The sequence below is a fragment of the Gambusia affinis genome, linkage group LG17, assembly GCF_019740435.1.
Source record: "Gambusia affinis linkage group LG17, SWU_Gaff_1.0, whole genome shotgun sequence".
In the NCBI taxonomy this organism is placed as follows: Eukaryota; Metazoa; Chordata; class Actinopteri; order Cyprinodontiformes; family Poeciliidae; genus Gambusia; species Gambusia affinis.
The window spans coordinates 25151991-25178184 of NC_057884.1; the positions used below are offsets into that span (position 1 = coordinate 25151991).

Consider the following 26194-nt stretch of genomic DNA (forward strand, 5'->3'; position numbering starts at 1 on the left):
CTTCACCAAATTCACACCGACATTTCACAATTTGTTTTTGCTGCTAAAGAGCGAGAGGAAGGAGGTGATGGAGGCGGCAGCACGCCCCCTCTGCGCTGCTGCAGATGAGATTTCAGGGTGTGAAGGGCGGATTTGTTCCTGATCGGTGACCCGGCTGCAGGAAAAACACCAAACTCCAGCCGACTGAGCAGGAAAGCGTCTCTCTGAAAACAGACGGCGCGGATAAATAACAGAGTGGGACAGCAAGGAGGGAGAGCCGGAAAACAATCTGAATAAGTGGTGAAAATTACACCGCAGCCGAAAGCTGCTCTGCATTTAGATTGTTTCTGCAGCGCGGACAACCAGAGCCAGGCTGCTCCGGAGCAACACGGGGTTCTGGTTCTGGTTCTGAACACACGGCAGGACAGAGGCTCCACATGTCCTACAGAACTGATTATCGGTTCCTCTTCAGGACGACAGAATCATCCTTTTCAAGAAACTAGAAAAGATTCTGTTGGTTTTCCTACCTGATGTCCATTCGGTTCCTTCTGGGCCTAAATTACAGAATTTGTTCTGCTGTGGTTCTTGTCTCACCGCTCCGAGTCGGACCAAGCAGACAGAAACGGACCGGAGTCAGAATTCATCAAATTCTTTTGAGGATTTCTCCTGCTAGCACTAAGCTAACACGTTTATTTTGGTTGTTTTTACCCAGAATGCTCTGCGCTCCACTCCACTTCCTGCTTTTGGAGCGGCCTTGGGCCCGCTTGGCGTTCACATGCAGTGAAACCGAACCCAGACCGAGGTTTCCACAAACAGGAAGAGACTACAGCGCAGGGCATTCTGGGTAAATAAAACCAAAACAAAACGATACACACATAGGTTACTATCGCGAAAACCTGACGCCTCCATTTTATCTCCATTTGGTGAAGAAGGAAGCTGTAGTTGTACCGAGTGTTTCCTTCAGTGGTTGTTGGTGCAGCGCCCCCACAGGCCAGGAGGGGAACAGGTTGGTTTGACTCAGATTCTGTAATTTATCTCTCATTTTAACTAAAATTAGACTAAATAATATTTAACCATAAAACTTAGCAAACACACTCTAAAAACTAACTAAAACTAACAGAATTGGATGAAAACTCGCAACAAAATGAAACTAAACTACAAGAAAAAACATTATTAATATGAAAATCAGATTTAGTTTTATTTTAATGCATCCAGACGTCGTATTTATTCAAAACCAGGCCGAACATTTGGAAACATTTAAAAATCTTTGATGTTGCTGGTTAAACTTAAACACTGCTGATATTTACACTGATAAATATTTAAAGTGTTGAAGCTGGACGAGAGCAGGAAGCAGATTTAAATCCTGCAGCTTCATTCTGCGTGACGCCGTCGTCTTCTCCTCCTCAACTCAATTTCAGGGCTCATTTCAGCCAGCTGCTGTAAAACCGCCGGCCATCTCTCACACACACACACACACACACACACACACACACACACACACACACGCACACACGGGAACCCCTCCGGGTCTGTTCCAGATATCTGAACGGTTCCTCTGCTGTTTAAATGTTACCTGCTGACCTGAAGCGTCAGACGAACAAAAACACAAAAACAGATTTAAATCCATCAAAATGTGGAAAAAACACTAAAATATCCACAAACTAAAAATCATTACATTTAATGACGTTAAACTCATTAATGATGTTTCTGCTCTCATGTCTTATTTCTGATTCCATTCCTGCCAAAAATTGGATCTACACTGTAAAAAAACCCCACAAAATCCTACCAAGTATTTTCACTTTAAATAAGAGAAAATGATATAAAATGACAAATAAGTAACTTTTTAACAAGATAAAGGAGCTTGTTTTAATAATTCCTTTATATTGATGAAAAAGTTCTGGTTCCACCGGTAAATTATTTTATTTATAACGTGGGAAATGTTTTGCTTGAAGTGAAATAATCCACCAGTGGAACCAGAACTTTGTCATCAATATTGAGGAATTATTGACTGAAAAGAAGCTGAAAGTTACTGGTACTTTAGTTTTGATTTATTTCAGATGATCTAAGATATTTTTACCAAAAACTAGACAAAATATTGATTAAATGGATTAATCAATAACAGAAATAAAAACTTGTTTTGAATTAATCCGATCAATTCCCAATCAAAGTTATAACTGATCTTTACAGACGGGACTCTGAGGGCCCGGCGCCGCGTGTTGAGCCTCGCTGCAGTGAGGAAACCTGCTGAAAGCTGCTAATGACAGCGAGTCTGTTCGATAGGCTGTGTGTGTGTGTGTGTGTGTAGGTGTGTGTGTGTGTGTGTGTGTGTGTGTGTAGGTGGGTGTGTGTGTGTGTGCGCGCGTGTGTGTGTGTGTGTGTGTGACTTGCATGAACAATCAGAGTGTGGAAAAGCCTCCAGTGTAATTTCCAGTAATTCCAGGTGTTTTTCCGTCACGCTGCGCCGTTCTCTCATGTTATTACTGTGAAAGCTGCGACCTTTGACCCCATGACATCATCAGCCGCTCTGGAGGAAAACAAGGTTCCGCTTTTCCTCCTGCTGCGTTTTCATGACGGGTTCTTTGTGTTACAGAACAAGAAGCAGCTTCACGACCGGAATGAACGAAATGATCTGAGGGGAAACCAGCGATGTGGCGCCGGGCCGACGAGGCGCCGGGCCGACGAGGCGCCGGGCCGATGTGGACTCTTCATGCTAGGAAGAGAAAACGCCTGGACGCAGGACGGAGGGAACGCAGCAGGAAGGCGGGTGGAGGTGTAGAACAGGTGGAGGACGGGAATCAACCAAACCCAAATTTAAAAAAAGAGTTTCTGTCAACAATAAAACAGTTTTGTCCCAACATGGGCTGGAAAGCCATGCAGTGAAGAAGAAGCCAAAACTCCAGAAACCTTCATTCATTGAAACATTTGGAGGAAAACGGTGGAACAACAACGTAACTGTGAAGCACGGAGATGGCAGCATCATGCTGTGAAGAGCTTTGCTGCAGGAGGGACTGGAGCTTCACAGAACAGGAACATCAGGAGCCATTTTCAAATAGTTAAATATGAGAATAATTAGATAAGGAGGAAGTTAACTGAGGAAGACAGATGTAGTTAACTAGTTAGGTTAGTAATTACAGGTTAGTAGGTATGAAGGTAAATAACAGAGAAACATTTTCTCTGCAGTTTTCTTAGTTATTTTTATAAGTTTGCAGGTTTTTTCTTTACTTTCAGAAATCAGAAGTTGTGGATCTGAAATGTGGGATGTTAAAATAGAAACTGCAGAGAAGCTGCAGGTTCCAGAAATTAAACATAAAATCTGAACCAGGAGCTGAAAACAAACTGATTTCCATCTCAGATGGTTCTGACATATTATTTATATTTATATTTATTAGCTTAAAGCAACAGAAACCAAACTGAACGGAGGATCATTTATAAACATCGAAATGCTGGTTAGATTAGTGACTATATCACAGATATCCAGTCATCCCTTCATTTCTAGAGCAGCCTGTGATTTATCTCCACTAAACAGCAGGAAACCTGAAACATTTGCATCAAAACACCAAAATAAGAGCAGAAGCGACTTTGTTTCCATTTAAAATGTCGTTTAAAAGCTTCCAGCGTTCAGACGGAGCAGCAGTCCGGCTCAATAATGACCGTCAGCAAACCAAAACGCGCGGCGTCTCCTTCAGCCTCTTTGTCCTGAGCGATGATGGCGGCTGCTTCATCGCACCGAGCGATCGATGCCCGAGTGACAACACACACACCGACGTGAACACACACTCAGCGTGGCGACACGTTACGGGTGCAGGTGGAGAGGCACGAACCTCCAACCTCTACCCGATCGATAGCAGCACACACACACACACCCACACACACACTCAGTCATAATACAGACGACCTTCCATTTTCTGAGCTCGATAAAAAGCGACTTGGAGCAGCGATCGGCTCAGAGAGACGAGGAGGTGCTTCTGTTTCTGGAGACGCTTTGCAGAGAGAATAAATGTTTCCCTTTGATGCTGTGGCTTCATTTTATTTTGATACCAGAAACTAAAAGCAAATCTTCTCCAATGTGAAGCACGGTCTGGGCCGGATTTTAGCAGGGGCTTACCGGGGCTGCAGCCCGGGGCCCCGGCATTTCGGGGGCCCCGAAGGATGTTTTACATTTTTGTGAATGGATAGTGTCAGAATTTAATCAATGACTACCATGATTTTGACAGCACCGATGAAAAATGTTCCAATTTGTTCTGGCAAACGTCCATCTTGAATGCTTGCTTGTTATTGGTCCACTTTTGACGCATCTTACGCATTGGGGAGGAGGAGCGTCAAGGGAATATTATTTTGCAATGGCGGACAACAGGAAATATGACAGCGGAGCGCAGAAAAGAAGGAAGAGAACAGAAAAAGAGCATCGCGCCAAAGAGGCGACAATCAAAATGCCTAAACTGACAGGCTTTTTTAAACCTGTTAGCGGAGATGGAGCAGAAACATCATTATCCCCGCTCCTCAAACCCTTAGCTATGCTAACACCGGCACTAAGATCCCGCCAGAACCTATAACCGTGACTGAGTCGGTGGCTGGACTGGCGTCTGTGGAGTCAGAGTCGGTGGAAAGACGACTGTGGATCCGTACAGTACCGATCCGGCGCATTGGGGGGAAATTGACGAGTCCGTGCGAGCTTACTGGGCTGAGCGAGGACCGGAGAGCTGTCAAAATATGAATGTTGGCTTTCAAGCATCAGAACGGGTGTACAAGCATCAAAAGCGTCACTTCTCCAAATCTCACTTTAAACGCAAGATGTTAAATGGTGAGTACATCGAAAGACCGTGGCTGCTCTACTCTCCATCCACCGGAGCTGCATTTTGTTTTGCATGCCGCATTTTCAGCAATGCTAATACTCAGTCAAACTTTGAAACTGGTTTCAGTGACTGGAAGCACGCAACTGAACGCAAATGCCTAAACTTTAAAAAATCCTTCAGAGGGCAGCACTTTGGACTTACCTGGGTCAGGATATTTTCTGAAAACTACAGTATGCCTGATCTCTTTTTTCCAGAAGATATTGTTTATATCCATGTTCTGTCTGACTGGCAGAGAAGCACTTTTTTGACATTTATTTCCTCCACTATTTACCAAGAACTTTAAAACCAATGAAAAAGTTTGAGTTTTGATATATTCCACTTGTACTCATATGAACTTGTAAATGCTGGGGATATTTGTATAAATATTGTTTTACTCGCTTTGCTTTGTAAAAGTATATTTGAGCATTGCATTTCTTGCACTCAATCTGTTTTATAGTTTGTGTTGAAGTCCAGGCAACAATAACTATTCAGTGATTTTATTTTGTGATGCAAGCATCATATTCTAGTTTCAACCCCAACATGTGGTTTAGTCTTTCTAGAAAAGAGTTCAGAGTTGTTTGTAGTTTGTGACAACTGGCTTATTAAAGTTGTAAGTTGTTAAAACTTACTGTTCGGTCATTTTCTGTTCATCCTCTAAAACAAAACAAACAACCAGGGGCCCCCATCCTGACTCCAGCCCAGGGGCCCCCATCCTCCTAAATCCGGCCCTGAGCACGGTGGTGGCAGCATTATGCTGTGAAGGGTGCTTTGCTTTCCTGCAGGAGGGACTGGTGCACTTTGAAAAATCATGCTAGATTTAAAGCTAGATAGATATTTTACTTCCAGTAGCAAGCTAGCCATTTCTGGCTAACTACTTTCCATCCAGGAGAAGGCTAGCTAGCTAGCTAGCTACTTTAGCAGTAGAATTTTAACTAGATGTTTAATGTTCAGCAAGGTAGATAGCTAATTTGGCAAGCAATTTTATTTCCACGAAATAGCCAGCTAGCTAATTATTTTAGATGGCTGCTTCACGCAAAGAAACTAGCATGTTAGCGAGCTATTTTAGCTAGTTGTTCTATGTCCAAGAGCAAACTAGTAAACTATTTTAGCAAACTTTTTAACTAGCTTTTTTACGTCCATTAGCTAGCAAACTATTTTAGGTAGGCAGTCAAATTCTGGGAGCTAGTGAGCTAGCTAACGTACATCCAGGAGCAAGCTAGCTATTTTAGCAAAATATTTAATGTCCCTTTGCTAGCTACCTGTTTTAGCTAGCTATTCAAAGTCCAGAGGCTAGCTAGCTACATTAGCAAGCTGTTTTATGTCCAGTTGATAGAAAGTTATTTCATCCACCTATTTTAAGGCCAGAAGCTACCAAGCTAGTAATTTCACATTTTGCTCAGCGCCTCCTTTGGTTTCAGACGGACCGATTCCTTCAGCTGAATGGTTGACGTGTCTTTAGAAAAACTGATTTAAAAAAGCAGCTAAAGTCCAACTAAAACTCGGAACATCTTCAGAAATCCTTGAGAGCTGCTGATAGAGACCAGAATGTTGTGGGAATAGAGATTCCTGTAGGACCTGATGACATTATCTGAATCCTAATGACTGTTTTTCTGTCTCTTCTTCATATCAAACAGGTGTTTTTGGGCTGAATCCCATTAAATCTGTCATCGGCGCGTCGCCGGGTCGCCGTGCCGCTCGCTGTGGATTGAAATGACACTCGGCAGACAGATTGCTGCCGTGTCTCGGTTTGTTTTCGTTTCTGTAGCAGGTTTTGTTTTTTTCTCGCCGTCAGAGCAGCAGCAGTCGGTTACAAAGGAGCAGGAAAACACAAGCTGTGACAGAAGAACGAGGAGACGGAGAACAGGAGGAGGGAGGAGGAGAAAATGGAAATGACCAGGACACTCAGAGGGACGGAGGAAATTCAACACGTTCTGGAGTTTTTACAGTGCAGATGGATGACTTTTATTTCAGGGAACGAATCCAAACAGCAGATTCAGAAATCAGGTATTTCTGTGGAATATGTGAAGATTTGTAACATTAAACTGAGTTTTACTGGACAGAAAGAAACTCAATGCTATTTATGACACAGATGGAGCTCCATATATGACTGGATTAAATATGGAGTCCCACAGGGAGACGGACTGGGAACCTTTTAATTAGAGGGTAAGACCCACTGGATGGATGAATGGATGAAGGGATAAACAGATAAATGGATGAACAGATGAATGGATGAACAGATGAATGGATGACTGTCCCTCCTCTCTGTCCTCTGAAGGTTTTGCTGATAATCATCTTCATGTCTCTCCTCTGCTGATGGGGGGAGGGAGTGCTGTCATCGCCATGGTAACGCCCCCCCTACCCTGCGGTCCGCTGGCCGTTGGTACGGCGACGGCTGGAGAGTTGATTTGTGTGGAGAAGAAAAGAGACGGGCGAAGGTAGACGACTGAAAGCATTCCTGTGTGTGTGAGATAAAAACTCTGAGTGTGTGTGTCTCTGTGTGTGTGTGTGTGTCTGTGTGTGTGTGTGATGAGTTTGCTAAGGTCAGACTCTCGCTGTGGAATACAAATCTGTCACGGCTGACACACTTCCTCCTCTCTCTCTCTGCCCTTCGCTTGACCCTCCCATCTCTCACTTTTCTCTTCCTCCGACTCCGTCCATCCATATCTTCCTCTTCCTCCTCTTCCTCCTCCTCTCCTCCAGGCTCCATCTCTTATCCTCCGTCTCTTTCATGATTTCTTCCTCAAACATCTTTTCACCTCTGTTTTTTCCTCTTCTTTCATTCTTTCATTCAACTTTTCCTTTTCATTTCATCCATTTCTCCTTCCTTTATTCCTCCGTTTATCATTTTATTTTCCTTTTCATCTCTTCCTGTTCATTTCTCTTTTTATTCTCTCCTCTCTCTTTACAATGTTTATAGTTTTCCTTTCTTTCCTTCGTTCCCCTCAATCATTCTGATCCCAGTTCAGATCATCTCCAGTCTAAAACCAGTGAAACCAGTTTGCCTCTTTCTGCTAAACTGGGAGAGTAAAAACCTGAGCGGTTGAAAAGATGAAGTCAGAGAGAGGAAGACGAGTTTCTCTGATTGGATGGAGGTTTAACTCTTCATCCCTCCAGTTTCTCCTGATGAGTTTCTATAAATGGTCTGCAGACGCCGTGACCTTTGACCCCTATCCAGACCAAATAAGAACCCAGCAATGAGAAACCAGCGTTTATAACAAACCCAGAGTCGGAGAGATGGATCAAAACAAACCCCAATATTTTCACGGATTTTTCTGTGCAATTTAAAATTATTCAGATAATTTACAGAATCGATTATTTTCCAGAGAAAATATTCTAAAACACAGCCATGCTAGTTAACATGCTAGTTAACATGCTAGTTAACATGCTAACATGCTAGTTAACATGCTAGTTAACATGCTAGTGGCTAGCACTTGGAAAACATTTGGTTTCCTTGATGCTGATTGGCTGATGAAGCTAACTGCTGCGTTAGCGCTGAGCTGCATGAATATTAATGCATATATTTGCTTTTAAAGCTACTAAAACAGGTTACGTGTTTTTGTTTCAAAACTATTCTTTAGTTCCTAAATTATTTATTCAGCATCAATTTTCAATTTTCTTTCCATTTTTTTCATTTTCAAAACAATTCCTTCAGTTTTAAGATTGTATCTTTGATTTTTTTTTTATTAAATATTTTATTTACTTTATTATCAACAAACTTTCTGTTCTGCTGCTAAATTAGGGCCACAGAACATTTTACCAAAAATACTTTAAACACTGAAAAGTAGTTTTGAAGTTTGTTTTTCATTTTTTACATGATTTTTAAGTTTCCAAATTTTTTTGTTAACATTTTTTTAGGTTCAAATCTTTTTGTTATGAATATTTTTTTAAAATAAACTTTATGGCTGAAATGTAGCTCCGTACGCCTCCCTTTGTGCTGATGGATATAATCACTGATTCCATATTTAGTTCCATTTTCTTTGAAGAATCTGGAACTTTATCACAACATTAAGACCTAAAAGTGAAATTCTACCAATAAAACATGCAGGATGTGAAGACGGAAGCTTTAACCAGCGAAGCGTTTTGTTGCCAGCGACAGGAGAAGCGTCTCCACCTGCATCTGTTCCTGATTAATTAACGCTGCAGTCTGACGGCTTTTCGTCTCCGAAACTCAGATAAATAAAGAAAAAGCCGTCGCCTCATCCTGAGTGAAGCTCCAAGGATCAGGAGCTCCGGCTTCTCAAGGGAAACAAGGTGGTACGCTGACAGCCTCACACACACACACACACACACGCACACACACACACACACACACACACACAGCATGATTCTTGTGGGAATCTCTGATTGGCTGCTACGAGCATGCTGGGTTCCCGTGGCGATAGTAACCGAGCGATAACACCAGCCATCTGACCCTCTTAATGTCTGTGTGCGTCGCCATCTGCGCCGCAGCTCAGGAGGGGAAGAAACACGCTGAACATTGATTAAAGGAGAGAGAGAGAGAGAGAGAGAGGAGAGGAACATGAAGGTGTCTCCAGCTGGTAACACTTTGAGGAACAGAAAGTTCTCCAAATATTTCTCTTCCCGCTCTGCGTCGCTGTTCAAGTTTAAAATCCTCCAAACTCTCGCCGGTCAGGCGGACAGATTTGTGCTGACTCGGCACTTCTGTGTGAGCGCCGGGCCAGACGGCGGTATCCGCTGTCACCCAACACGGCTAACCGGGCTTTAACCCAAACGCAGCTAACGACAACAAACAGCGGCGCTGCCAAAACCCGGCGAGCCGGCTGGCGGCTCGGCTGCGACGCTAATCTGATTAATGTGGAGCTGCAGAGACGAGAAAGGATCAAACAGGAAGCTGCCTTCAAAGAACGAACGAGGATCCCAGAGCGGGGAAGACATGGAGACAAACATGGAGACAAACATGGAGACAAACATGGAGACAAACATGGAGACAAACATGGAGACAAACATGGAGACAAACATGGCTGAAGGACGCCGTCTGATGTAACGCAGCGCAGCATGGTGCGTTCAGATGCTCCGTCTGCGGGCCGACGATCCTGCAGACACTTTCTAAAACCTCACCACATACCTTTGTTTTTTGTAACTTAGTTTCCAGAACCTTCAAGGAACTTTCCATGACCTTACAAGATAATTTCCATGTACTGAGTAAGTATTTGACCCCAGAATTACAGGTTACTTTTGTGGAGATCAGATACTTTCTGAGAACTCGCAGGTAACTTCACCCTGACTTTGTCCAGTACTTCTGTTCATTTTAAAGGAACTTTCCCTGAATTTACTTGGTATTTATTTGTACAAGTACAGAAGAACAACACAAAACATTCATGTTACGTCCTTTACAGTAAACAGTTACAATCTCTGGACTTTGTGCCCAAATTATGGGCTGGAGGTAAAGAGAGACTCGCCTCCGAGCTGGAGGCTCGAACTTCAGCTCTCAAAATGTCACAAAAAACAAATAAAAAGCGAATCAGGCATTTTTCCATCTACTGGTTTGATCAATCAGCGTGATGTCATCAGACGGCGACGCTGGGCGTGACGGCAATAAACAGGAAGTGAAGATTTTGCTGTTTTCATAAACTTTTTCTAAAGCGTCCGTTTAGCTTGAATCAGATCCTGAAACTAACTGGGAGTCACTAAATATTAAATATTTCCAGAATATTTAAAAAACTTTCCCAGAATAACTCATAAAACATCCCAGACTGAACGTTGCCTTCAGGAACCGTCAGAATGTCAGGAGAGAAACAAAGACTGAAAATGAGTGAGAACTTTATAAATAATGAGGAAGTGATGGAGATGGAGCTGCAGGCCGGTTGGGTGCAGGTGTGTGTGTGTGTGTGTGTGTGTGTGTGTGTGTCCGTCCTACCTGGCTCTCTGAGCAGCAGCTGGGCCATGGCCTGAGCGCTGCCTGCTGAGTTTTCAGCAACACACTGATAAAATCCTTCGTCTGATTTCACCAAGCCCAGAATCTGCAGGTTGGTTCCGTCCTGAAACAGAAAATTGAAATAAAATCACGTTTCTGTTATTCGTTTTAACGCTGCTTCAGTTTGTTTCTGCTGACGGAGTAAAAATGTTGAATCTGTTTTTGTGTTCTCTCTCCTCACATACAGTTTTAAACTCCGACCTGAAATGATTTGTATTTTTCCATTCCTGAGTTGAAATTCCTCCAGAGTTTCACACGTTGCTGTTTATTTAAATATTCTTAATAAACCTACAGCTGCACGTTTATGGATGGAAACATAAACAAGGTCTGTCAGTGTTACAGGAGGGAACCTGAAAGGAACCTGAAAGGAACCAGAAAGGAACCAGGAGGGAACCTGGAGGGAACCAGGAAGGAACCAGGAGGGAACCTGGAAGGAACCTGGAAGGAACCAGGAGGGAACCAGGAGGGAACCTGGAAGGAACCAGGAAGGAACCTGGAAGGAACCAGGAGGGAACCAGGAGGGAACCAGGAGGGAACCAGGAGGGAACCTGGAAGGAACCAGGAAGGAACCTGGAAGGAACCAGGAGGGAACCAGAAAGGAACCTGGAAGGAACCTGAAAGGAACCAGAAAGGAACCAGGAGGGAACCAGAAAGGAACCAGGAGGGAACCTGGAGGGAACCAGGAGGGAACCTGGAAGGAACCAGGAAGGAACCTGGAAGGAACCAGGAAGGAACCAGAAGGGAACCTGGAAGGAACCTGAAAGGAACCAGAAAGGAACCAGGAGGGAACCAGAAAGGAACCAGGAGGGAACCAGGAGGGAACCTGGAGGGAACCAGGAGGGAACCTGGAAGGAACCAGGAAGGAACCTGGAAGGAACCAGGAGGGAACCAGAAAGGAACCTGGAGGGAACCTGGAAGGAACCAGGAAGGAACCAGAAGGGAACCTGGAAGGAACCAGGAGGGAACCAGAAAGGAACCTGGAGGGAACCAGGAAGGAACCAGGAGGGAACCAGAAAGGAACCTGGAGGGAACCAGGAAGGAACCAGGAGGGAACCTGGAAGGAACCAGGAGGGAACCAGGAGGGAACCAGAAAGGAACCTGGAGGGAACCTGGAAGGAACCAGGAGGGAACCTGGAAGGAACCTGGAGGGAACCTGGAGGGAACCAGGAAGGAACCAGGAAGGAACCTGGAGGGAACCAGGGGGGAACCTGGAGGGAACCAGGAGGGAACCTGGAAGGAACCTGGAGGGAACCAGGAGGGAACCTGGAAGGAACCTGGAGGGAACCAGGAAGGAACCAGGAAGGAACCTGGAGGGAACCAGGGGGGAACCTGGAGGGAACCAGGAGGGAACCTGGAAGGAACCTGGAGGGAACCAGGAAGGAACCAGGAGGGAACCTGGAAGGAACCTGGAGGAAACCTGGAAGGAACCAGGAGGGAACCTGGAAGGAACCTGGAGGAAACCTGGAGGGAACCAGGAAGGAACCAGGACTGGAACTCACTACGATCTGGAAGTAGTCGCTGGGAATGACCTCCTCTCCGTTCTTCATCCAGCGGACGGCGGGCAGCGGGTTCCCCGTCACGGCGCACTCCAGCTCGATGTCGGTCGCCTCGTAGGCGTAGCTGTTGGTCGGGTAGTTCAGGAACTGAGGAGGAACTGCGACAAACAGGCAGCCAATCAGAGGACAGCATTCACCAACACAAACAAAGATGGCTGCCTTACGAGAGAAGGAGGTAAAGAAGGTTTATTTCTGCTAAACATTCTTTACATATTCGTTGGAACCAGTAGCAATGAAGCTGCTCCGATTTCTCCCAGTGCTAACGACAAACAACCAATCAGAGCCAGGAGGCGGGGCTTAGCGCTGTCAATCATGCCCCGTCAGCATAGCCTGCAGTTTCTGTTAAAGTTTCAAAAGTTTTTATTGAAAGAAACTGATTAGGAAAAATTATTTTGTTATTTATGTGAATTATTGTCATTTTCGTTCTTGAAATAATAAAATCTCCACTTAGCTTCATATAATGTAAATTTTTAATATTAAATGATTGATCATTTGATCAGTTACTCAGTACTTGAGTAGATAATTTATCAAGTTATTCAGTGATTTCTTGGCGGATATTTTTGTCTTTTTCTTTAGTAAAAATAAGTTACAGTAGCGCTGCTCTCATTAGACAATAATGTTTTGTTGCTGCTTCCTTAGGCGGAAAAAACACGGACTAAACTTAACACCTCCAGGTTAAACATGATTTTTCATCAGTTGGACGTAATAATCTGTGCAGCAGCAGCAACAGGAGGGGGAGGGGCGAGGCGTTCAGGTGTCACTCGGATCAGTAGGTTGTAAACAGGCCGACTCGGGGCGAAGCTGTCACCTCCAGGTTCTGCTCATGTTGCTGAGAGGAGATGTGAGGCGGCGGCCATTTTTAGCCCCATCAGGCTGAAAGGCCTCCAGCGGCGGTGCGAGCGTCAAAACCGTCCTGACAGCAACAGGAACGTCTCAGAGGTTCTGTCAGCGTGTCGCTTCTAAACACGGATAAACACGACCCGGAGCGCCGCGAGAAACCGGAGCAGCTCTGCAGACGATGTCTGAGCAACAACAACCACGTTATTATTAATATTCAGTGAATGCTGCCAGACTCTGGGTTTAAATTACATGCAAACATGTTACAGTTTTTAACTGCATTGTTTACTTTAAGAGGATAAAAACACGACGGTGTTAAATTCTCATTATTATGTTTCATTAAAATAGTTTTTATTTCCTCCTGATCAACTCGACGTTACAGGAAAACCGTTTAGCCGCCACCATCAGTGGCTATGCTAACTAGCATTAGCATTCATGCTCCAGTTATGTCAGATTTAAAGATAATAATTTAGATTTTAGTGGAAATCCCTGATTGGTCGACAGCAGATAACAATCCTTATGATGTCATTTCCATCAATATGTTTGTTCTGAGGCCAAAATAAAAATATCATAATCTGCTGCTTCCTGCACAAACATCTGCCAGTAACATGCAAACAGAACCAGAACCAGGAACAGGTTCTGACTGAGATAAAACCGGATCATCACCTGCAGCTCATCGCAGCACAATGAGGAATAATAACGGTAAAAATGACGAGATAACGCTCAAAACGTAAAGAATGAGCAACCATCCTCCCTTTCTACTGGAACACACACACACACACACACACACACACACACACAGACACACACACACACACACACACACAGAGCGCTATCAATGATGCTGCGCTAATAACTTCCACTCTGCATTCAGATGGAAATCAGCTCCATGAACATCTGCTGCCTGTGTGTGTGTGTGTGTGTGTGTGTGTGTCTGTGTGTGTGTGTGTGTGTAAGACACCAGCATTAGGTGAAGGACAATCAGACACACACAGCACACATTTCTTAAGCGGCTTTTTAAATCTGCACTTAAACCAGCAGCTGAAACTATTAGTCATTAAGTTCACACACACACACACACACACACACACACACACACACACACACACACACACACACACACACACACCTGTGCGGGGTGTGTGTGTCCGTCAGGGCGGTGAAAGGGTTAATGGGCCGTAATGTTGCTCTCACTCAGATGTGAAGGACTAACTCTGCTCAGAGATCCTCAGAGGTAAAGAGAGCTCACTCTGATAACATTTACTGACACTGAGCAGAAACAGTTCATGATCCACTTAGAGCAGCCCACATCCCTACACCGCCACCACCGTGCCTACCAGAACTAAACTGGAATAAAAAGTGATATAAAATAAAGATTAAATTAATGAAAAATCAGAAACTTCACTGCTGCAAAGCACCATCTGAAAAACTAGAGCAGAATTTTATTTAGACAAACATGCTGGTCTGCAAATGAAACTGTTTTTGACTCTTTCACAAAAATCAGGAAGAATTTGGAATAAAAACGGGAATTAAAACAAGGATAAAATGAGAGTAAAATGGGGATAAAACAGATTTAAAAAAAAAACAGGAAAAATATGGATCAAAAAATTTAATATTAGGCAGAAATCAGGAAAAAAATCAGGAATAAATTTGGAGTAAAGTTGGAAGAAAATCCTGGACAAAAATAAGAATAAATTTGGTTAAAAGCATCAATAAAGTAAAACAAAGAAAAAAATATAAGGGGAAAATCAATAGAGAAACGATAAAATTCAACTGGAATTAAAGCGTGAAAACTAAACCACAGAGACGTTCTGGTCATAAATGAAACTTAAATTCACAAACAGGAAGTGAAGTTCTGGTTCTGGTTCTGGTTCTGGTTCTTGTAAATGTTCACGCCCAGGAGTGAAGATTTCCCGTTTCTCCCTCCGTGACTCCAGAGAGTTTCAATCCTGGATTACTGGGATTACAGGACAAAGGATTGGCCGGCTTGATTTGATTCATCAGCTTCTGTAGAGGCTTTAAAAACCTGCAGCAGATTTTAAAAAATCATAAAAATAAAGTAAAAAACAGCAAAAGCTGCTGCTGCAGGGATTTAACACTTTGAACAGAGAGATTTAATCTGCAGCTGGAAGCAGGACAACAGACTCCAGAAGCAGTAAGTTAGCCTTCCTTATCCAAACTACAACAGGTCTGTGCTTGAACTAGGCCAGGTGAATTAATTACAATGTAAAGTCTGTTATTTGCTTCATTTATTTTGTTTTTAATTTGGCTGAAATCGTTTTGCAGTGACGTGTTGTGGTTAAACTGTTGGACCAAACGCTGGATTTAGGGGCAACAGGGGGCGCTGTGGAGCAGAACTAATGAATCTCTAAACAGCTGGGTTCACACACAGGGAACTGAAGACACTTCTGAGTTTTACAACAAACCAGTTTCCATCTTTTCACCCTAAAAATCCAGTTTCTTCCACTTCCTTTTGTGGAAGTTAATTGGAAACGTGTCGGACTGACCGAATGTCGGATTGATCTGACTTTTGGCAGATATGCGACAGATGAACCCATCTGTTCTCCTGTTGGAGGATTTTTGAAAAGTTAAAGCAGCTGGAGAAGCTGAAACACCCAGATGGAGTTTGGATGATTTTTCCCAAATAGCCAATCAAGTAGCACCATTTATTTTCCTCGGCTCTCATTGGCTGGACCCCAAAACCAGAGAGATTAGCTAACAGCTAATATGCTAACAGCTAACATGCTAGCTGCTGTGCTAGCACTAGGACGTTTCCACTGAGTATTGGGCAGTTCCTCCAGTTCTGTGATAAATTCATGTACCATCAACAGATCTCTGCGTTTTTCTGAATTAATACACAATTATGAGTTTCATCTAAAATTTTCTGACAGATGATAAAATCATAAGATGAAGGAACGTCGCTTCAGTCAGAGTTTACGTTTGGATTTACAGTTTGGCTTCTGCTGGTGCAGAACCACGACTCACATCGATGAAACGTGACGCGACATTTCAGACACTTTGAAAACATTTGGATCCATTTTTGATTTGATTGTGATTTTGTTTGTCCGTTCAGACAGAATGGGTCACATTCCCTGCTGCTGGGTTTGGACTTCACAGGTTTCACCCTGTGAATAATGAAGTGTTGTAAAATGCTTTAAGATGTCTGCTTCCTTCTTTGGACAGTGGTGGGTTGGGCTCAGATCATTTGGGCTCAGATCATTTGGGCTCAGATAATTTGGGCTCAGATCATTTGGGCCTGGTTCCTGTCTCTCTGCTGCAGGCGCGTTCAGCTGCATGTTTGGAGTCACCAGAGGATTTGGAGTCAAACTCGTCCGTTTCAGAGGAACGCTGACGGCGGCGGGGAATGACGGATAGCGGAGATGCTGAGTCAGTCCGCCTCAGAATTCATTAACTCTGCTAACAGGAACCGGCTAATGAGGCGGGATGCGCTCATTACCACGGAAACAACACACACATTTATTATCCTAATCATGCAATGATGGTCAACGCCCTGCGGAGTCGCAGTGCACACATCTCCATACATCAGCGTCGCCGTGGCGATGTGCAGACGTCTCTGTTTGGTGGAGAAACCGACGGCGACGTTTCGGCTCCTCGTGTGTTTAGTTTGCAAACGAGGGAAACGGAGATAAAAGACAAAGATGGAGGAAACTGGAGGCCCGTTATGACATCATGAACGCTCCGATATGTCAAATTAAAACCAGATTTAAATGAATGGATCACAGAGAGGCTGTTCATCATGGACCACAGGGACCAGCAGCACATTTACTCACAGACTGTTTTAATTCTCCTCTCCAAACTTCCAGTTTATCAAAGCAGACGCGACACCATGACGATGAATATCAGATGAAAGAAGCTGAAGGACAAAAACATCAACGTGTTTCCCATGTGAGCAGTTTGGTTTAAATCAGGCTGTTTATAAAAAGTTTACAGCTGAAAGTGTTTCTACATGAGGACGGTCACTCAGATTACAGTAAACCCGGCCGGCTCTGACCCGGACCAGACACCCTATCTACTGGTCAGCAAGTCCAGTTTAAGACTTTTTAATGCCACCTGGAATGAAACAGAAGACGCCACGAATCTGGGGAATGTTGGAGGATCCTCTGTGTTTCAGCAGAGAAAAACGAAACTTCCTGGATGGAAAACCTCAGACTGTTTTTAACTCTTTGTCTTCTCAGCCGTCTGGACATAAAACTGGACTTACACCTGACTTACAGCTAACTAGCTAACTAGCTTCTTTGCATCTAAAAGGAATGCTAGCTAGCGTTTTTGTGTCCATAAAGATATAGCTAGCTTTTTAAAGTTAGCCTAACTAGCTTACCAAAAAGCTAACATAACTAACAGCGAATTGATAACAGATTTTTGCAGTGCAAGTTAGGCCAATTAAAAGCCAGTTAGCCTAACTGGATTTAATGTATTTAACTTAGACTTAGACTTAGACAGACTTTATTGTCATTTTGTATGCACAGGGGTGTATACATAATGAAATTTCGTTGCATACGGCTCAGGACAATGTTTTGAGGTTTCAATGAGGTTACTCAGAATAAATAAGATACACAATAAAATATAAATATTAAATATAAAGTGCAGGAATGACAGGCCAAATTACATTTTTGTTTTTTAAATTTCTTAAAAATTAAGACATCTGGTGGTCCTAATTTTAAGACTTACAGACAGACGGACAGACGTGATACCAGATTTAGTCTCTTTCTGTTTCTCTTTAGTAAAATATGTAGGTAAAGACGCGAGATGCAGTGAGACACTGGGAGACACTGGGAGACATTGGGAGACAGTGGGAGACACTGGGAGACACTGGGACGCTGTGGGAGACAGTTAGATGCAGTGAGACCAAGTTGGACGCTGCCCCAGATGGGAGTGGCGCCTGCAGGTGAGCCATCAGTTTTGCTCCTCAGTGAACAAACAGCAGCTGCTTCTGTTTGCTTTGAGCTCTCAGAACAAACATGGCCGCCTCTCATTACGGCGGCAGATGGAAATCTGATGGCGCTCCCAGGAATCACGTCCCAAACCTTCATTACGGCAGAATGACGCCTCCGTGCAGGAGAGGAAGGTCGCAGGGGAAAACCGACGAGGAATCAGAGCTAAGTATCATAAAAGATGAAATATTTTAATGCAGCAGCAGAACAGATGTGCTGTCGGCAACAATTTGTGCTTCCATTTATGAAGTTAAACTCTTTCAACAGATTCTGATGCTGCCGACTGTTTCCTCCTGTCTGCTGCCTCAGATTAAAGCTGGAAACACGCAGAGCGCCGCGGACGCAGAGCGCCATGCTGTGGGGTTGCGCTGCATTGTGCCGCGTTGTTGTTGTGCCGCGGCGTCCTGCAGGCTTCCTGCCGCTGTCTGGCTCACATCAACCTGAAACATTTTTCACTTGGTTTCCTTACATGTTTAGATTTAAAACTCATTATTATTATTTATTTTATGTCAATAAAATTTATCCACTCATGTATTTAATATTTCATTTAAAAATTTTGCATGAATCAAATTTAATCTGTTATTTTTCTCCAGTTTTTTCTGTATTTATTAGTTTTTTGGGTCGGTACCATCGACCCGGTTCTGTTGGTGTCGGTGAATTCTGCCATGTTCTATTTCTCAGAACCTGCTGAGGGAAACGGCGCCTGGTTCTGGTCGACCCGGTTGGAGAACCTTTCATTCGTGGTTCTTTTGGGTCCGACTCGTGGTTCTGCTGGCCTCACCTTGGACGCTGAGTTCTGCCTGTGCCGTGATGTTCTGGTTCTTGTTGGAGGCCGTGCAGCTGTAGGCGCCGGAGTCGTCGTCGGTGACGGTTCTGATGATCAGGTTACTGCCTGCTAGCAGGGAGAACTTCTTGTTCCTGAAAAACGAGAATCATTCACTGACGTCACAAACGGCTTTTATTCTGCAGAACAGCTGGCATAATTATTACTTATAGCATGATTGTTAGTGGCTAGTTAGCGGCTAGTTAGCGGTAGCCTTGTCCTCTTTAAGTTACAAAATGTAATCAAGATTTTTGTCTGACAGAAAGTCTGATGAGAAAAATAAACTATAAATTAGTAAATAATTCTGCCACCACAAAATTTACAACATTTTTAAAACGAATAAGGTTTTAATTTACAGACATGATGTGAATCTTTAGTCGGACAAACAGACTAAAACTGATTAAAGCTAACAGCTTTTCATCCAGACCAGTAAAACCTGATTTGTGTAGATTAGAAACGTTGAAGTTAAAGGAATCTCTCAACGTTTATTTCTCCACCTGCTGCAGGAGGAAAAAGTTTCCTGAACTCTGGATTCGGTTTTAAACCGACAGAAAGCCGGTTGGCCACAGATTTAACTTTATCTTCTGGACTCTACAGCTGAAGGGCCACAGAGGGAATGTTTTCATTTCATCTGGTCATAAATCATCAATAAGTTGCCGAGTTGAGTGTTTTGTAGAGTTGGAACATCTTCACTGAGCTGAACTTCATTCAGACCATCGACCTCTGACTCTGTTAGTTAGAAACCAAACTGAGGAATCTATTTCTCCACTTTTCATCCTCCAGTCGACCTGAAGATGTTTGATTTGTAGTTTTATTTTCACTCAGGTTGGAAACACCCACCAGCTCTGGATGACTTCCTCTCCTCTCCTCCACTGGATGCTGGGAGTCGGGTATCCGGAGGCGGAACATTCCAGCACGGCGTCCGTTCCCAGGAGGGCCGTTACTCTGGACGGACGCTGGAGGAACTGAAGGTTCCTGCTGAGCCCAGGCTCTGAAACGGAGAGGAAGAGGAGGAGGAGGAGGAGGAGGAGGAAGAGAAGAGGAAGAGGAGGACTGAACTTTATTCCCATATTTTGCCAGATTATTTCTGTAATTATTTTTAAATATGCCCGAATGCTCTGTGTTAATTTTTTATTTATTGCATATTTATTTCTGTTTACCTTTTTAATCATTTATGTATTAATTTATTCAGTTTTCCTTGAGGTTAATGTATTTATTGCAATATTATCAGAATCCTGTTTGATCAAAAGGTTTCTGAACACAAACAACAAATTAATTTGGTTTCACTTCCAGACATTTTACACATAAAAAAGAAAAGAAAATACTAGTTATTTTTTATAATTATGTATTTATAGTGTTTTTACAAAAGAAGAAAGTTGAATTAATGCGGTTATGAATCAGGGAACTGACTCTGCAGCGCCGCCCTGCAGGTCAAAGGCTAACCAGTTGGTGTCCAGCATGTGTGGGGTCTGCAGAAACGTTAGCTGGTTCTCATTCAGTAGATATTTTATTCACCTGCTATTTTCACAGTTACCATGTTAAACGGGTTTTGCAGAATAACCAGAATATTAGCATAGAAATGGGAGATTTCTCTCCATCAGCATCTCAGAAAAGGAAACATTTGGTTTTCAGCAGCTGCAGTTTCTGCTGGGTTTTAATGAAAACATGAGGACGGGGAGTTCTGGTGGGCTGGAACCAGTAAACCATTCCTGCTGGTTTGATCTAAACGTCGCGCTAAAGGCGGCGGCGGCGGCGGCAGGACGACCTCCATTAAAATCGCCTCCATGTTTGACTCTTTGCAGGTCAGTTTGGGTTTCTGAGGCGGTTCTGATCAGATTCTGGGGAACATCGGGTCGTCCAGGTGGAGGATTACTCTGAGTCCTGGATGATTGTCGTCTTTGCTTTTCATGTTCAGCTCAGACAAAAACAGCTTATCGCTAAATTTATGCACATAAAAAGCATCTGAGGCTCTGCTAGAAACTAGAGCTGCTCTGAGTTACAGGCACCAGAAATTTACATAAAATATGAATATTAATGAGACATTAGCAGATATTTTAAATTTAAACTGAAAACTATTTTAGTCTAGAGAGAAGAAAATATGGAAAGAGCAACATTCAGAGAAAACCACAGAACCACAGAACCACAGAGGTCCAAATGAAAAGAACCAACTGGAGGAATCCTGATTTTGTGTTTTCTACCTGGGAGAACTCGGAGTTCGGCGTCCGTCCCGGTTCTGGTGCTGCCCGGGTTGTCGGCCAGGCAGCGGTACGTCGCCGAATCCGGCGGCTGGACCCGGCTCACCTGCAGCGACCCGGACGGCAGAACCGCCAGCCGGGACTCGGGCTGGAAGCTGAGCGGCAGGTCCTCCCGGTTCTTCTGCCAGCGGATGACGGGTCTCGGGTCGCCGGAGACCTCGCAGCGCAGCAGGGCGGTGTCACCCAGGAACGATGAGACCGACTCGGTGGGGACGATCACCCTCAACGGACCTGGAGACACGGACAGAACCGTAACGGACCTGGAGACACGGACAGAACCGTAACGGACCTGGAGACACGGACAGAACCGTAACGGACCTGGAGACACGGACAGAACCGTGAACGGACCTGGAGACACGGACAGAACCGTAACGGACCTGGAGACACGGACAGAACCGTAACGGACCTGGAGACACGGACAGAACCGTAACGGACCTGGAGACACGGACAGAACCGTAACGGACCTGGAGACACGGACAGAACCGTAACGGACCTGGAGACACGGACAGAACCGTAACGGACCTGGAGACACGGACAGAACCGTAACGGACCTGGAGACACGGACAGAACCGTAACGGACCTGGAGACACGGACAGAACCGTAACGGACCTGGAGACATGGACAGAACCGCTAAGTTCTAGAAAGTACCCAGCAGGTTCCATAGAAAGACTCTTTAAGTTCAGTTGAACCGACACCTGAACCCTGGAAATAAACTGAACCGACATCGTAATGATTTATGGAACAAACTGGAGAACAGAATCCTGCTTTTTCAGCAGCCATTGTACAGAGCACACAGCAGAAACACCAGCTCACCAAATAACCTGGAGCTCTGCTGTGGTTGCTAGGTAACGAGTAGAACTCTGCTGTGGTTGCTAGGTAACGAGCAGAACTCTGCTGTGGTTGCTAGGTAACGGGAGAAACTCTGTTGTGGTTGCTAGGTAACGGGAGAAACTCTGTTGTGGTTGCTAGGTAACAATTTGAGAGCCAGTGTCTGCTGATTTGTGAAGCTGGATATTTTGAAAGGACTCATTTTCCAGACACCAAAAACCAAACTGGATGTTGTTTTTAAGTGCTCGCACTGCAAAAACACAAAATCGTACAAAGTATTTTAATTTAGTTTCTAATGCAAATATTTGAGTACAGTTGAAATAAGGTAAAAATAGTTTACAAGTAAGTTTTCAATCAGAAATATGAGCTTATTTTCAGTAAATAATTTGTTAATATTGACAGATGAATTCACTCATAAAACTTTTCTCCTTGTTATCAATAAAATAATCTGCCAGTGAAACTTCATAAACATTCAGCAGTTTTTGGCTGAAAAAGCTGCTACTGCAAAGTTACGTGTCAGTTAGTTTTGTCTCATTTCAAGAACCAGAAACCTGACAAAAGATACTTGGGAAGGTTTTGTGTTTTTTGCAGCATCGGCAGCTTTTACAGAATTACAAAAATGTGAATCTGGCACAATGGGTCCACTCTAATGCATGAACCCAGATGTACCGAGCCGCCGCCGCTGCAGAGCGATGAAAGGGCCGACAGCAGCGCCGAGGCGGGTCGGAACCAGGCGGATAACAAAGGCAGAGCTGGAGCGAGGAGCAGCAGGTGTGGAGGCCAGAACACAGGCCGGGTCGAACCGGGTCGAACCGGGTCGGGCTCCCAGATGAACCGGGCAGCAGAAAGTGGGAGCAGCGTCGGCGGAGTCCAGCTGGCCTCACTCGGCTCATTTCATCTCAATTCGTCTCCAGGTAGATTAAACGAAAGCAGTTTATTTTGTTCTCCGTGTTACGGTGAGATTTAAAGCAGGATGAAGTGATTGAATCAGATCTGATGAAAAAAACAGCAGGCGATGCGACTGCGTTTAATGGAAAAATGAAATCTGACAGGCTTCCCATTTATCCAGGCTGCTCCATCAAAATGAGTTCCTGGCAAACAAACTGTGTCTGCTGTCTGTGAGCAGCTACTTTAAAACCAAAGCAGGACTCGCAGAAAATGTCACGACTACCAGGAAGCAGCAGGGAGCATGATTACAAAAGATGAGTAAGGGGTAAAACGTTTTGCTGCTTATTATTCTATTAAATAAATTATTAAATGTCTGTTTTTTTCATGTAATCTTCTTTTCGACGCTCCCTGCAGGCGTTCCTGACATCCCAGCAGCCCTCTGCATCCTTCATCACATTCAGGAACATCCTCTCCTCCCTGCCAGCTCCCTGGAAATCACTGATAGTTATTGTGTCTTATTAACGTTTTTCTTCCCTTTCCATTTTTCTGTTGCACAAACTTGATTCGGAAACAACTATTAAGGTTTTAACTCTCAGTTCTACTTTTCTTTTTGGTAGCAACACAAAACACAGAGTGTACTTTAAGTTTTAGAGAAGTTTCAGCAAAGAAACTTCCAGAAGTTCAGGGAAAATCATGCACAAGTTGTAGATCTTAAGATGCTCCCACTAGCTGAGGTTATAACTAAAACATGATTAGATACGCAGATGATACAGCGCTCTGCTTCACAACGCCACCAGATAACTCTGAACCCGTCCAGGACAAAACCGAACTATTAAAGACAAACAATCTGAAGTGAGTCATTACAGCTGAAATCTGGGTTTGGACATTCAGAGACACATAAAGACGGTTGGAAAATCAGCCTTCTGTCACCTGAAGAACATTTCCAGGAAACATTAAAGATCTGCTGCTGTACAGCCAAAGTTGCTCTTGTTAAAGAGATTTTCATTCTCTATTCATTTTAATCCAAAGGTTTAATGGAAATAAAAAGTTCAGGAATTAAGCTTTGAGGCGTTGCTTGAAAGTTTTGGAAAATTCCCACTGAGTTTCAGGAATGAAAACTACAGAAACCTGAAAGTTTCAGTGAATGTGTTTCTAAAAATGAGAACATGAGAACAGATGTTGTGTCTGCAGTAAGAGAAAAGAATTAAAACGTGTTTCTGTTTCAGCCGGATGTTCATGTAAATCATTAAAACTACTTGGAAGGTTTTTTCTCTGATTATGGCATAAAAATTAACAGAAAGAAATTAAATTTCAAAGTTTAAGTTGTTTGTCCCAACAGAGACTCCGTCCTAAAGTGAATGATTTAACGGAAATAAATGTTGCAGCGTTCAATTTGTACGTTGCTAATTATCTAAAACACTCATTTAAAAAAATGGAGTTCATTCATTTATTAAAACTTTCTCTAAATTTCGTCAAACAAAACAGATTATATAAGAGCAAGCGAGAGCAGAAACCACCAGGAATGTGGGAGCGCTGATCAAACAGACGCTGAATTATTAATGCAGCTTCTGCACTTTAAAAACATAATTTATGAACATAATCTGGTGTCCTAATTTATTCCAGATAAGAACATTTCCACCATTTTATTCTAATTAAGATGAAACTACAACCGCTGAGTCAATAAAGATGATGTAACCAAACAGTTTACATATTTCTAATGTGATTTTCCTTAAAGGGTAAATCTGTTAAATATTTCTATTAGAATTAAACACAAATCAAATCCTTGCAGATATTTCTAATTAAATTAAATGTATTTAGGAGTTAAACTGTGTTCATTTAAAATGTATATTTAAATCACTTTTATCTAAAGTCTGTAGTGATTTTATTAACTTAATGACTGAAAGCTCAATAAGTTATTCATTATTTATGTCGTCACCAAAAATTAAAACAGGATCAATTTAAGATCTGAACTAAAGCAGCAGCTGATTCACAGCTGAGGCCCCTGGGAACCCAGGACCCGCTGGAGGGACGACGTCTCTCTGCTGGCCTGGAAACGCCTTGGGATTCCTGGAGGACCTGGAAGAGGCTGGAGAGGGAAGACTGGGCCTCCAATCTGAAGCTGCTGACCCCACGACCCGACCCGGATAACATGGATGGATAAAATAAAAACTTTCTGCTTCCAGTCCAACATTATTAAAACAGTTTCTAAATCAAAGTTAAAAACGTCAATTCAATACAAAGAATAAAGAAGATTATATTAAAACCAGGTTGTGTTTCTAACTTTAACAGTAAGTCGCTGCTTTCTTCCAGACCTCCGTTGTTACGGTCACTTAGCTGCTGCTAACAGCGCTAGCAAGGATATTTTCTAAACCCACGATTCAAATGTTTTTCATAAAACAAAGAGCTGAGACTAAACACATGGAAAAATACAGAACAGATTATATTTTCAATTTAATATCTGGTATCCGGTCTTACTGTTGATTACGTAGTTAGCTGCTAACGGAGCTACTGATGCTACTCAGTTATTAGTCAACAAATAAAGTGTAACACAGGAATACATATGCATATTCAGAGATAATATACTGAGATTAAAATATACATCAAACTAGTTATAAATATACTACAATAAAACATTTTTATTGAATTTTATACACTAAACTTCTACTTATTTAGCAAGCTAGCAGCTAGCAGCTTATGTAAGCAGCTAGCTTACATAACCAACAGTGCAATCAAGAAGCAGGAAATATATAAGAAAATATACACTATTAGAAATCTTAGAAAAAAGAGATATAGTGGGAAATATTTGTAAATTTTCCACTGAATTATTGCTTTCACGTTACTGGCAGGCTAGCTGCTAGCATAGCTAACGGTGCTTTTAGCTAGCAGGTTCTATTTAGTAACAACATGGTTTTCTATATATAGTTAGAAAGAAATAATTTCCTATGTACGTTTGATTACAGTAGCTATTTGATTAGCTGCAGTAAAATGTTTTTAAGTGAACGGAGGTGAATCTGCAGAGCTTTTATTCTGGTTTGTTGTGACGCTGTGAGGCCATTTCCTGCTGGTCTGAACCACTTCCTGCTTCCTGTGTCCCACCATGACAGAAGCAATCTGTGAAGCTGAACTCTGATCGCTGCAGTCAGAAGTAAGAAGAGCCCAGGGATCCGTCGGCCGCACCAAGGTGGCTCGCCGCGCGCCGTCTCTGACATCATCACATATGTGAGGCGACGGGAACGCTGATGTAAACGATGCAGTTGAGCCGCTGTCGGTTTGTGTGTGGATCAGCCTGCGCCTGCAGCAGCCGACACC

The 26194-nt window shown here is 43.3% G+C and overlaps 1 protein-coding gene and 1 long non-coding RNA gene across 2 annotated transcripts in view; one reads left to right on the top strand and one right to left on the bottom strand.

Moving 5' to 3' along the window:
* Positions 1–26194, bottom strand: part of dcc (DCC netrin 1 receptor) — a 143836-nt gene that overhangs the window by 59808 nt on the left and 57834 nt on the right. Inside the window, exons 3-7 of the mRNA XM_044096305.1 lie at positions 21113–21400; positions 19755–19905; positions 18873–19009; positions 12246–12400; positions 10690–10810 (exon numbers count right to left, since the gene is read on the bottom strand). Coding sequence (XP_043952240.1) covers positions 10690–10810; positions 12246–12400; positions 18873–19009; positions 19755–19905; positions 21113–21400 — 852 coding nt within the window. The remainder of the gene's footprint in view (positions 1–10689; positions 10811–12245; positions 12401–18872; positions 19010–19754; positions 19906–21112; positions 21401–26194) is intronic.
* On the top strand, positions 6448–7284 carry LOC122819385. The gene is made up of 3 exons (XR_006368602.1): positions 6448–6815; positions 6901–6974; positions 7087–7284. It is a non-coding gene; the product is annotated as an uncharacterized LOC122819385 (long non-coding RNA).